We start from the raw sequence: 14,170 nt of genomic DNA on the forward strand, positions 1-14,170 counted from the left end.
GTGAGACGACTCTACCCTGTATTGCTGGATCTACATGGGATTCTTATCTGGATTCTTATCTGCTCAGTCTTCACAAAACCTTTCTCAATGTGCACATAAGCTGAGAGGCAACATGTGTTTACAGCTTCTGATACTTCAGCTGTATGCGGATGTTAGCTGTTGCATGCTAGTGGAGGCTTCTGCTTCATAACTTTTTGCTGCAAAAGGATGAAAACCCTTGAGAAATCTTTATCTGACAGATCAGTTGTCACATGTGAACAACTCATGCAGCTTTGGCAAAAGCTGCTATTCTGCATCTTCTATTGCAGCTAGAGTGAAAAGCTGGAAATCAGACATGGTGTTTTATGAGCCTTTAAGCATCAAGATGGCCTCATCATGGCCTGTGTTGGAAGAATTCTCAGCAGAACACCCCTCCCCTTACATTTCATTTACTGTAGATGAAGGAAAAGTGAAGGAAAAGCAAAGGGAAAGAGTAAGAATATTCCTGTCCCTCCAAGCTGAATGAAGGGCAGAAATTCCCCAATAGTAGAATTACTAGCCCAATAATTTGATAATGTGATCTGAGCTTTGTATGAATGGCATTTATTTTTGTTTTGCTACTTTTTCATAACAAGATTTAACCACTTCTTTTTCAGAGCAATATAGTGCTGAACAGTTCAATAGCATACATGTGTGTCAGCATCAACTTTTTTTTTTTTTATTCAGTTGAGTAAATATCAAGGTGTAAACTGTGGTTTTATCATTAAGCACTGTAATTTATCTTTGTATTTGGGTGTACTGGAGCAGACAAAAACCTGCCATATTCTGTCTCTCTAGCTCCCCAATTCTTTTAATACTGGGATAAAATTGTAGCTATTCTCACGTATAAAGGTATAAATATGCAAAAATTTTACATTGTGCTTAGTTTTCCAGTTGCCCTAAGCAATGCATTCTTTGCAGGACTCAAACAGAAAGCTGGGTGAAAAGTGGCCTGGTGCTGGATAAAAACCTTTATGGATTGATGGATGTCCCAAACGCAGATACATAACAAATGTATGAGGTAAGATCCCTTAAAGCTCCATGGAGGTGAAGAGAGAAGTTGTTTGACTTTATAGTCAAACTTTTACAATGTAAGTAAATAGAAGAGCTGACTAGGGACAGTAAGAATAGCATCCCAATGTTATTTATCTTCTTTCAGAAATTTATGCTTTTAAAGCTCACATCTCTTTTACCTCAGATGACAGGAAACTCAGCAAATTTTCAGAAGAGGAGGAGAAGCTTAGTACAGATGTCCTTAATAGTCAGTATCCTGAGTGAGGGACCCTGTGTGAATCCACAGCTTTGACTCTCTAACAGGACTTCCTCTGAGTTAAGCAGGTTGTTGGGGTTTTTTGGTCTGGTCTGCTTCAGAACTGTCTCACTCTGTTTGCAACTTCTGTAAAGATTATGCTCAGCCTTGCAAACTGTGTTATTCCTGTGGCATTGTTCCCAGTGTGTCCCTCTACAGAAATTCCCTACTCTCTCACAAGCAGTTGATACTTTTACCTTGCTCTTTATACACCAAGCAGTCACAGGACACTCAAAGCATTTACCATTAATGAGGGTTGACTACTTCAGGATAGAAAACAACACAGAAGGCAACTGTTCATGTGCACAGTCCCTTTGGCAGGCTGACAAGTCAGAAGAAATAGATAAAGAGCTTCAGCTCTGCTCCATCCTTATTGTGCAGAAGCATGGATGCATGGTAGGATACACAGGCAAGGGATAAATCAGAAGAAATTCTACTAATTCAGAAGAAAATGGTCCTGCATGGGGATAGCTTCCATTTTATACTTTTCTAAGAGCTCTAATTGCTCTCACTGTATGAGCAGCTATTAAAAATCGTGCTCTGCAATGCCTGCTCTGAGCTTTTTCTGAAACAAGGTTATTCCTAGAGTTTTGTTCTTCAAAAGTCTTTAATCCTGCCTCTAATTGTCTCAATGAAAAGTTTGAAGCACTTTGTGAACTCCTGGTTTCAGAATAAAAGCACTCTGATGGTCTGACATCAAAGTGAATCAGTGAGGTAGCTGTGCGTTTCTATCCAGTGCTTTAGCCATATATTCTTTTGCAAGTGTCTAGAAGCTGTCACCCTGCTATGTTGTGATGAAAATAATTGGATATAGTTCCCACTTCTGTTATTCCCATATAATATTGCTGCTGGTGAAGAATACTCAAAACTGATGGCTCCAAAGGCAAGTTTGAAACTTCAAAAGCCAAGTGTTCTCCTGAGCTGAGCTGCTTCCTTCTCCAAGGAAAACTGCAGAGTTTTGCTATATATCAAAGACTATGCAGACATAAGACCACTCCCTCAAATGAATGGTTTACAGGAAGAAGGTACATCCAAGGATCTCAGTAGTGAGGAACTCTGTACGCAAACATGGAATCAGGAGAACCAAATAATTCTGGAGGAAGAGAAGGCTGCATAGAGATCAGCAGATAGAAAAAGAAATCACAAATCCAGCGAAGAAAAACATTTAATAGTTAGTGAATACTAAGCCACCTGCCCTTATGATTTTTGTCACTTAATGCAGATATTTACACAATAGTCCTGTAAGTTTAGTACTTCATATAAACATGCTGGATTTGACAGAGTTTAGTAAAATTTCTGCTGTGTGGAAAAACTATGTTTCAGCAAGATGGTGTCTTGACCCGGTGAGAACCTAGGAGTGGAGAAATTGCTGACAATCCTGTCTGCTTCATACTTCTGCTTTTGCAAGCAAGAGGCCTCCAGGGAAGTTCAACAATCATACAACAAAACAGACATTTCTGTGGGTTACAAGGTTATGAGCTGAGCCCTGGATGCCTTATGTTGACAGCATATAGATCCCACGTCTGCTGCTTGGCCAAAACAGCAAAGGTCAGCGTGGAAATTTCAGCTTCCTATTTAAATAAACCCCAACAGATCTCTAATTACAAATCTCTTTTTAACAATGTTGGCTCCACAATGTTTTATCAAATCAAGTCTGACAAGTAGCACTTCTCTGAATTGATGTGTTCATTATATTTTTACAGACACTAAATTTATCCTAGCTCTTGAATAGGAAATATTCAAGGCAGCCTGACAGCATATAACATCTCTCTCTGATGCCACCACAACAGAGAACAATAGCCCCAGAAATGGTATCCTGGGAACAAAACCACTCCTGACACTGCAGCAGGGATGAGGAGCTTTAATTTTTGCAGCTGGAGATATCTAACAGACCTTACTCTTGGCAGGGAAATTTTCTGCAAGCAAAATTGCTGAAACATCTCTTCCTCAGAATTAAATTTTATGTCATTCATTTTGCAGAGCTATCTACCTAGCCCACACTGTTCTTGCTACTGTGTACTTGCTACTTCTATGTCCACACAATGGTACCTTGGCCAGCTGGACAGTGCCAGCTCTATTGCAGGAAAGGCAGTCACTGCAGTAAAAAAGCCCTCAAAGAGCCTTCCCTCTCCTAGGCTATTAAAAAATGTGTCCATTGACTGAGAAAAGGGGAAAAACCTTACAGTCAAAACTCAGTGCCTGCAGTTGTGCTGATTCTTTAGTTGTTCATTTGTACTGTGACACAGCCAATGTCTGTCCAAGGCCAGGCAAAGAGCAAAGGGCTCACTCCCAGAATGTCATATGCAGCCCCTGTAAATAGGGGTGGGAAGACTGAGGTAGGCAATCATTAGGATTGTGCAAGACAGCGATAAGCCAGTGAGCAACCTCTTCCCAAAACAAAGCACAAAACAACAGCTTTTAGTAGAAACATAGAGGATATACCTTTTTCTTTGGGCAGGCTTGTCCTCATGCTAAAACTTCAGCAGGTTTCTGTTTCACTTCTCTACAGCATTCTGTTGTGCTGACTGCCAGGCAAGCTGGTGCTGCAGCAAAGCTTCACTGTGTAGAGGTCTGGTAAAAGTGTTGGCAAATAAAGAGTCCCTTGGCTGGGATAAGTGTTTGAGTGTACTGAGGCCATGCAGCCTTTGCAGGTCGACGCAGGCATGATGGTTAGAAGGAACTTTTGTAGGCTGCATACCAGCAAGCTGAGGAGGAGGACTGCCAGGAGGATAGAATCTCACAGTCTAACAGCATTCTGTCCCTGAGTAGCCTGTGTGTAAATACAGGGTCTCGGTTTTTGGGCTGATGACCTCCAAGACTAGGTCTGGGAAAATGACTTCCTGCTGCCTTTTCCAGGTTCCCTTCTCTGCTGTTACCTGCATTGGGTTCATCATGGCTTAAAGCACGTTTTAAGGAGGCACAAAAGAATTGCCTGATACCACTGTCTTCAAAAAAGACTTCCTGAGCTAGATACCTTCTAAATATAAGTTTCAGGGCAGCTTTCAAAGCCTAATTCTGATTTCTGCTGAGAAATCTCAAACTGTGTAAGTCTTGGGATCTGAAGACTGTCTTTAAATCCATGCAATGTGATTCTCCACATGGAATTCTCTATCCTTCTATAAATATAAGTATGGATTGCAAAAACTGTTTTTTCTCTTTCAGCTCCCTAAGATTTATTTAATTTTCGTGAGAAATTTGGTGCTTTTTTTTTTTTTTTAATCTAAGCCATTGTTGGTGCTAATTGTCATCAGCTGCTTTGGAGAGTGATTTAATTGCTTGGAAACCCTGCTGCCATTTTGTCAAAGGGTAAACAGGTACTTGGACTCTTCTAGAATGAAGGATTGGAGCAGTCATCCTGGAAAACTGTGGAGGTAAATAGATTTCAGCTCCTGGCAGGTGAAGCCAGCAGAGAGGTTTGGGTGGAGTTGAATCTCAAGGCTAACATTTTGTTTTCAAGTTTTCTTTTATTGTGCCATTATTTTGAGTTTTGTCTTGTTACCTTCATGGGAGACATCAGCAATGTCAGCTCCCCTGGCATTGGATAATTAACAGTATAGAAAATCAGCAGAAGGGAATCGTTACAGGGTTGTTAAGAATTGTCTGGAGTCTATTAAATTGGATAAGAAATATAAACCAGGATTCAAGGTTGTTATACTGGTTAGCTAAATACCTCCCTTATTTTATTTTGGTGTGTGCCATTGCTCCAGAGTTTGGTGGGAGCTTAATGGAGGAAGCACAAAGAAGTATATAGAAAAATGGTGCTCCTTAACTTTTTATCCTAATTATAATGTTCTTACAGTAATATTCTAGTGATTATACTCTGTATTACACTTTATCAGATGATATCTGACAGGGGAAGCTGCTCTCTGTGGGAAATCTTTCCTGAAGCTTAAAATAAAGAGAAATAATTGAGGTGAGTAGCAGAATTCTTGCTGGATTTGATTTTTCTCTCTTACACAAATCTGTCAACCAAATGGTGCCTCCCTGGGCTTCTTTTTGACTGGTAGAACTGGGAGAAGTTAAGAGAAATTAAGGCCACTTGACTTTAGTATGTGACTTATTTACTATAAAAGTTTGTCAGCTCATGTTTGTAGTTGTTTAATTTTGATTTTTTTTCAGTTAAACACAAAATACATGAGATTTGATTGCCTCACATTTGACCCTCGTATTGAAAACAGGGGCAATCCCTGTGGTGCAGCTTGTCAGAGCTTTACCTTATGATGTTACTATCTGTTACTGCTGTTCTGCTCAGAGAGGGCAGCAAAGGACTGCAGATCTTTTGGAATCCAAAAGGAGTTCAGATGTAATACTAAGGAGAAATGTATCTTATTAATATACAGGGTCTGAAAGGAGAAATTGGGGAGATGTTCAGATCATTGCTGCCTAAACACACTTGAGCTTTTTGTCCTTTAAGCTGTGGGTGTTTGTAAGCAGTGGAGATTCTAATTAGAGAAGCACTTAATCACTTTGAGCTTAGGCATTACAGCAACCCTGACAGGTATGAAGAGTCACAGCAGAAACACAATGAGCTGTTGTGGATTCATCCTCAACTGGAATATTGCATGACTCATTTGGCATGAAGATAAATGCTGTAAATTTAGACATACAATGAACAAAACGTTGAAATTAATTTGCAGCATGGTGACATTGGTGGCTATTGCTCTGTTAGGTATTTTCATTACACCTTGAGACTTTCAGGCTCTTACAAGCTTGGTTGGTTTTTTTAGGTTTCAATATGTACAGATACAATCAGGGGCTATATGAAATGGCTCAGGCACTATCCCTTTTGCCTGAAGACAGGAGTATATTTCCCAGGTAACCTTTTAGAATTATGTAAATGGAGAAATTTATGAAAATACTCTGTTTGATTTGTCACAGATCTGGGGACTTAGCAATGATTCTTTTTCATCCTTTCAATGCCTTGGTACTTTGGCATTTACTGCTGACAGTAAGAAGTTCAGTTAACACAGAGAAGCCCAAAAAGAAAATTTATTCCTGCCCAGAAACTCAGTGCAGCTCTCCTGCAGTCAGTGTCTTAGCAGGCAGAGCTGATCCCAAAGGTTCAGAGGGAGAACTGGGTACAGAGCTATAACCATTTAGCAATACTGTAATTTTGATACTCCTTATCATCCCTTCACTTTTGTTTCACATCTCCTTCAAGCTTTCATCTTTTTACTTCTCTCCTTTTCTTCTGCCTCATTAGCCTTTTGTAGGCTCTGCACAATTTCAGGAAGCTGAACAGGCTTTCTGCATTTACAGTGCTACTCTAGATACTTGGCTTTTAATAAATAAAAAAATAATATTATACATTTTCACAGCAGCACATAAAATAGAGATGTAATGAGGTTTTAATCTGATCGTACCATTTGTACCTTGAATCACTTCCTATTATATCCTACTAAATTATTACTGTTTTTTCTTTCCAGGGGCCAGCTCTCAAAACCAGAAATCATGCTTGCTAAAGTTGCCTACTAATCTGATGGTCATAACTTAATTGCTTCATACTCTCTATGGCCCAACAGCAGAATTCCCCCAAGGTATGATTTGTCAGGTAGCCTTTTTCATGCACTGTTGCAAACAGCAAATAGATCCACAAATGCTTTCTGTCATGTGGTAGAATCAAGTCACTCTCTCTCCCAAGTTGCCAAATCAGTTTCTGTACAAACTCATTAATAAGTATATATGAAAGTGTGTATTTTCTTACCATATCCTGTCTGTGTTATCACATGTGTACCACCCACCTTGGAATTAGATACTTGCTTTTCAACCTCGAAGGAAATTCTCATCATTATCAGCATCACTTGATATGAACAATGACATAAAATTTCAGTGGCATATATTGATACTCTGTGTAGACATTTTCTGGTCCACATACTCCTCAGAGTTGCCCTCTGCAATTCCATGGTTAAAATAAGTAAAGCCAGAACTATCTTTCAACAAACTGCTTCAGAGAGGAGTCCTTGATGTTTCGATTTAGCTCATTTTCTAGATCATAGACTGTGATGTGTGATTGGATTGCAGCTGAAGTAGATTGGCTTTCTGGTTTGAGAGCATGTGTACCTCTGCAATAACATGAGGACATTTATTTCACTGGATTTTCAGTGACATAAGTAGGTGCAGTAAAGGCTTTTTCATCAAAGTAATGCATTTCCTAGGAAATGAAGCTTTCCAAAGGAATAATTCAATTTTCCTAAGATGTTTTTATTTTCCTGGGAGTGGGCAGGTGGAAGGGGGAAGGAGTTAGTGTTTGTTGCTCTCTTTAAGCACTAAGAAAACATAGTGGGAGAAAAATTTAGGAAACGTTTGAACAATTTTAAGTTAAACTCTAGGAAAAGAATTGAAAGGCCTACAGAGCTTCTCTGGAAAAGTGGGACCTTCAGAAATAAAAGGAACTCTAGGGCCACAAGAACAGAGAGGAATAAAACTAGAATATGGAAGTAAGAAATAAGTTTCTTGTGTTTCTATAATCTGGTTTTCAACCTTTTAGTTCATTCTCAAAAAAAAGATTTGTGTTAGTGTCTGGTATTCCTATAGCATCATTTGAGGAGGGATGGGATTTCCAGGAGCATGAGGAGCAGAAAAATGAACCATCTGTTACATAGGAGATGAGTTGTCCAACAGAAAACTTATTGTGTTTTCTGTGAGTGAAATACCAAGCTCTCTATCTCAAGTTATAAAAAGCATTTTTTCTTCTCTCATTCTTAGACTGTTCATGTGTTTTTTACTCCAACTTTAATTCATTTACAAAGTTCACGTGTGTGTTCTACCTTTGAGAACTGAGCTTTTCCCTCTGAACAGAAGATGACTTTGGCAGCCCTGAGAATTCAAAGCCTATCCAAGTATTCACTTCAGTCAGGGATAAGGCACTCCCAGTTGGACAAATTCCCTGAACAAAGCTGCAGTGTGGCCTGTGATTTCTGCTCTGGAAACCAAATATCTCTTTCCTGTGGCATCAGATTACAGGAGAGCTGAGCATCTTGGAGACAGGTGTTGTGCAGTCATTTTAATATAAATTATTAAGTAACAGCCTTAACTCCCAGTTATATTAGCTGATGACTTGCAGAGACAAGTAACTGCTTTGGAAACAAAAGTACAGGGTTTGGAGGCTGAATTAAATAGAGACAAAAAAGGTAAGGTCCAGTCATTGGTAAATTTACTTTTTGGCCTGGTGAAATGATAGATGTCCTTGTACTGGAGAAAATATGAAAAAGAGTAGGTTGAAACAAACATTGCAAATTTTTCTCATGTTGCTAATGGATGATGGTCATTAATCAAATGATTTCTCACTGAATACATCCTTCCTGACTTGCCAAACTTTAAGGATCACTTTGCCAACTTACAGGGCAGGCCATGTTGCATGGACTAAAGGATCAGCAACTGTTCTCCAGGTACTTATGCATTAAGTGTTGCACTGGTATTTCCAGGTATCTGTTTTGTTTGACTCCTATATGATTCTGTCCTACTACTTCAAAAATGTCTGTTTATAGTTGGTATCTGAAATACAGTAGATTCTGAAATATAGCTGCTTCTGAAATACAGTTGTGACATGAATAAATAACTAGAGCATAATCAATTTTTTATATAATACAGTTATGTTCCCATTTGTTTCTAGCTTTGTATTTAAAGAACTTCAGGACTATTGCTAAAAACCATATTTGTCTCATCTGGAAAAGAAGGAAAATCCATTTTAGCAAAAGCTGGAAGTCCACTTGCCTTTTCTAGGAGAGAGGCTCAGAACACAGATTTACAAGACCTTGTAACACCTTCAAAGCAGGCTTATATGGGGATATCTGAATAACAGACTGGAGGCAGGTTCATGTATCTGAATGAAAGGACTGTAACTTAGAAGAACTGAAATGATGGAGAACCAAATAATCTAAAAATTAAAATTGTGCAATAATACAAGACTCTGAGAAAACTCAATGACATTAATTGCTCATGAGTTCTTGAGTCAATGAATCTAGGAAAACCCAAAGTTTTTCTCAGTTATGTGGCTGATATTGCAATTTGTTCCCATAAAGGTGGTCTGGAATAACCAGAAACAGGGTGTATTTATAATTGTTCTCTCTTTGACTTCGAGTTTTGAATTTCCTAGTAAAATACAGATTTTTTTTTTCAATCGTTTTGAATTAAAATGTGTTTACCATCGTGGTATAAGTGTAATAAGTTATGGCATGCTTAGCAGACTGGTGGGTCTTTCTGCCTGAGTTCCTCATAAATGCAGCGTGAGGGATGAATTTTTTAATAATCTTGAAACTAATGAAAAATTTGTCTCTATTCCATCTTTGAGCTGAGTGGTAAATTTGGAGAGATTACTCTCCAAATGCTGCTTCTGATACGTTTTTTTTATGATGTAAATAATGGACAATGCATACAGTCCTATGTTTCTTCAGTATTTAGTGATGCCTTTGCTCCTAGTGCACTTTTATTCTAGTCCTAAAATTGACTGATAATGATCACTTAGAGCCTAGAGTGGTATTTATCATCTGAGCACAGAAGTCCACTGCAGTAGCTACTGATATGGAAATAATTTTGGTTTTGAAGTTTCAGCTATTTTCATGCTGTTCTTTCCATGTGATAGGAAAATGAATTGTGCTGTAACTGCAAAGAGGAACAAAACAGTAAACCAGTCAGCCAGGTTGCTTTGTGTGCAGTAGAACAATCACAAGAGAACAAGATGACTTTTTTGGCAATCTATAGGCATCAGCTGAGGTGCAGGAGATATAAATCAAGATTTAGGTGCAATGGAAAGCAGAAAAATTTTGTCTTAAATTAAATACAAAAGCCTGCTAGCTAGTGAAATGTTCTCCAAGTGGAATGTAGCTCATGCAGGAAAAAAGCAAAAGTGCCTATTTATGTAATAGGTCTTTAATGCAAGAGAAGTGAGCCTACAGGCTTTTATGATTTTCTTGATGGGAGCTTCTTTCACCTCAGGTGAACTACAAAAACAGAGTTACAGACTCTATTAACTAGGAATAGGAGAGTATCATGACAACAAAGCCCAATACTACAAGTTTGACAATTAAGAAAAATGTTTCCTTTGAAGGCTTTAAGTGTTTAACTGTGGAGGAATAGATTTTCAATTTGTCTTCCACTTAGTTTAAGACTAAGCTAAGTGCCTCTACAGAGAGAAGGATTGTGTCTCCACTGGCAAGTTATGGACCCATGGGAACACAGGAATGTGTCTGTACAGAGGAGCATTTGATGCCCACCTCATCTGTTTTATAGCTGCTATTTTCATTGCCTAATTCCCTGTCTACCTTTATAAGTAATGATATTTCTTTTCTCTGCACTAGGTTATACAGGTACAGCAAAAAAAGCAATTGCTGAAATTGGTAAAGGATAAGAATTTGCCAGAGTATGATTTATCTGCTGATCTCCTCCATGTCTTCCCTGTCATTACTGGCAAAGTATCCTTGCAATTCTCAAGTGAACTGCATTCCTTTTCTGCAATAATTGGTGTCCTGCAGCTATGAAAACCAGAACTTTTAAAATTTTGCTTGGAAGTTTTAAATTAGTATTTATTATATAAAACCACAGAAAATTGTGCAATATTTAAAAGATGTGTTTGGGTTTAGGGATCAGAGATAATTCAGTCTCCAATGCATTCATTTGGAATGATTATGTAAGTCTATTTTGAGACTGTATTGAAAAAACACTGTGAAATGTTTTGAGACCATTTCATTTGGAGCTGGACTAAGAGCAATGATATGTTTTGCCCCCTATGCATCAGCCAGCAGGTTACAATGACTAAATTACTGGTTTGAGAAAAAAAACCCTGGAGTAGTATTTTGGAGATATGAATGGTTATTTTCTTTCAACTGGGTTGTTTTTTTTGTTTTGTTTTTGTTTTTTTTTTAATACTATTCCTAATTGCCTTGTCAGTCACTTTCTCAAGAGTTCAGCTCGGAAGTGTAATTTAGACTGATTGTAGATTATTTTGCCCAGCAGATCTCCAACAGAGTTGAGAAAGTTATGAAGCTTCTTGTAACCTTATGTTAATGTTTATTTTCAGAGAGCACTGTGCTTCATTCAAATGGGCTCTATACAAACCACAAAATGGCTTGCAGGTAAGTACAAAAGTATTCTTATGTTAAGCACATTGGAAGTTCACGAAAACAGGATTCCTATTTGTATGCTCAGTTTCATACAGTCCAAATCTATCTGATAACTAACTTTTTTACCAGTCTGTGTACAGGAAAGGTGTATTTGGCTCTAGCAAGGATTGTGTCAGTAGAAAATCTGACCTGCACTTCTTGAATCTTCTTGAAATAAACTCTCAGTCCTTAAGCTTTTAGGTTTCACTCTGGTGTCACTTCTCATTTCCAACATTTCCTGTCTTGTAGGCTTACCATGGTGTCAACCATCTTGAGGGAAATGGTCCCCCAGCTGTAAGACCTCCTGTGCAGGAGGGAAGCTGCTAGCTTCCCTTCCTTCTGAGAAAACAAAACTCTGCTTGTCATTACATTGGTGAAAATCCATCTCTTCTAGAGTTACCCAAGAAATGCAGCTGTGCAAGTGAAAGTGTAGCTCTGCACATCTGAGCTTACCTGGCAAACTGTCCAGTCCTGAAGCAGTGCTCAGAGGAGCAGAATAGTGGTGCTGGAATCTGAGAGCTTTGAAGTCCACTGCGTGAGAACAGGCTGATCTCAGGCTGGACAAAAGTCCACAGGGCAGGAACCACACCTGGAAACAGAAAATGTGCTCTTACTAAGTCATATTACTTGAAACTTTTCAATTCAGCAAGGTACTATCAGATGGGCCCCAAGTTCTGACCCTTTGTCATCATTTGTGTAAGGGACACCTTTTCTTTCTTGAGGGACACCTTTCTTTAGCAGGTGCTAAAAAGAAAGAGTTTGAAGTTTGTGTTCTATTTTCTTCCAAGAGGCTTAAATCAGCATCCCTGATGGCCACTTAATTTTGCATTAATTATAAACTAATCTGTATTTGCTGTTATACCTCTGATTAGAACCATCTCATATGATGCTAATATGACCTCCACAGAGCTTCTGAGTAATTCAGGATGAAAGCAGCATTTGTTAATCAGCTGCTGGGTTCATCTTTCTAAAACACAATTTCAGGTTAAGTACAGGCTCAGGAAGAACTATCCTGTCACGTGAAGAAACACAATCTCTGAAAAAGCTCTTTGCTTTCTCTTTAGTTTTCAAGTGGCAATTTTCAGTGGAAACTACAAGGTGCAAACAGGAAGCCATTCAATCAGCAGCCACTCGTACTTACTGCTTTATTTTTTACTTACATAAATATGGGGGAATGGGTGGTTAACTTATGCTTAGAGCAGAGAAAAAGTGTGTTCTTTGCTGTGGTTTGTTTCCTGTTGTGAAGGCATGAAACTCTTGAGTTAAACATGCAGGGGTCTATTCAGTGACTAGCACTACCAAATGGCTCTACTCTGTGGCTGCATCTGGAGATGTAAGGAGTGAAAAGTGATTCCTGGGTTGCAGTTTGGTGAGCCAGTAATGCTTGGGGGAATAAATAATGCAGGATTACCTGGAAACCTAGGCAGAGTCTCGTATCTCTTTTAAGCTCTCTACCAAACCTTTCAACTCTAGCAGCATGACTGGATACTCCATGTTCTCTCTAGTAGGAATGGCTTTTTCCTGAGGCAGCTGCAGTTAAAATCTCTTTTTATGGCCTGTGACCCCAGTGGAGTTTCAGACATCAGTAGCTTGAGCTGTTCAGATCAGTGCTTCAGGGTAGACAGCTGTAAGAGCTTTTTCCTGGCTTTCTGTGAGCTCTGGTTTGTTTATGACTTCAGCTAGTGGCACAGTTTGTGCCTCAGAGCTGAGCTTGTGCATTAATCCTGCAAGAAGCTTCTGGCAGCTTTGCAGTGGGAGGAAGACTCTACAGTGTCTAACTGGTCAGCATCCTCTTCCAGGGTGTTAAAATTCAGATAAAATTCCAAGCAGCTGGACTAAATACACAGAATGTGAGAGCTGACCCACACTTAGGTGTCTGATTTCAGATTCTTGAGTGTGCTGTGTTTGACTTCATCAAAACAGACCTGCACCAGCTCACAAGTGCAGCAGCCTGAATTTCAGTGTTCCATCACACCTTTCCTCATCAGGCTTTCTGGACTCACTTGGGAGAATCCTGAACAGAATATCTTTCCCTTCTTCCCATCTGCACTGTTGTGATACAGCCCTTGGCCACCTTTGCCTTGTGCTTCAGATGTGTACAAAAAACTGCAACTTTCCATCCTGACCCAAGAATTATTCTCAAGTGCATTTATGATTCAAACTTCCCTTTTGATATCAGAGAAGCTAAACCATACAAGTTGCTTGAACTGAGATGGACACAGCATTTCATCAAATTAAGCTGGAAATCCTGAAACCTCTTAAGCAAAATCATGACGTATGCATTATTTACTCTCTTGACTGCACTTTATGGATCTAATGACACCTCAGTAAGGGTGTCCCACTCAGAAGTGGTTTGATCAATACTACATTGCCTGCAGATCACAATCTTTTATTTTCTCTATCCCCTTACTCCTTCTCCACCCTGCCTAAGCAGCTCTGTGTTTTCACAGAAGCATGGTAAAGACAGGAGGAAGAAGCTATGCACTTTTAAAATATTTTAACCTTTTTATTCTAGAGCTGCAGCTAAAATGAAAAAGGGGGCATTTCTGGTACTTCCTAAGCCTGCTAAGTTGATACTTTATTTATGCATCAAAAACTAGTGGAGCACATATTGAAGCAATTGTCCTCTACAGGCTGTTGTTTTCTAGCACACAATATTTAGCTTTAAGCTGCAATTGCCACCCTCTGGAGAATCTCATCTTTCATTTTCATGAGTGAATACATTTCTAGCTTTCATGACTAATGG

The 14,170-nt window shown here is 39.0% G+C and overlaps 2 protein-coding genes across 4 annotated transcripts in view; both read left to right on the forward strand.

Moving 5' to 3' along the window:
- Positions 1–14,170, forward strand: part of LOC146435489 (pulmonary surfactant-associated protein A-like) — a 287,765-nt gene that overhangs the window by 263,255 nt on the left and 10,340 nt on the right. For all 3 annotated transcript variants that reach the window (XM_085064065.1, XM_085064066.1, XM_085064067.1), the window contains exons 6-7: positions 6,754–6,864; positions 11,343–11,397. The gene's annotated coding sequence lies outside the window, so the exon portion shown is untranslated. The remainder of the gene's footprint in view (positions 1–6,753; positions 6,865–11,342; positions 11,398–14,170) is intronic.
- LOC146435491 (mannose-binding protein-like) lies at positions 6,222–9,512 on the forward strand. The gene is given in 3 exon segments (XM_085064757.1): positions 6,222–6,405; positions 8,368–8,490; positions 8,962–9,512. Coding segments are annotated over 3 exon segments (519 nt in total). The 3' UTR covers positions 9,174–9,512.

Source organism: Lichenostomus cassidix, chromosome 6 (assembly GCF_008360975.1).
Source record: "Lichenostomus cassidix isolate B80296 chromosome 6, HeHo_3.0, whole genome shotgun sequence".
Taxonomy (NCBI): Eukaryota; Metazoa; Chordata; class Aves; order Passeriformes; family Meliphagidae; genus Lichenostomus; species Lichenostomus cassidix.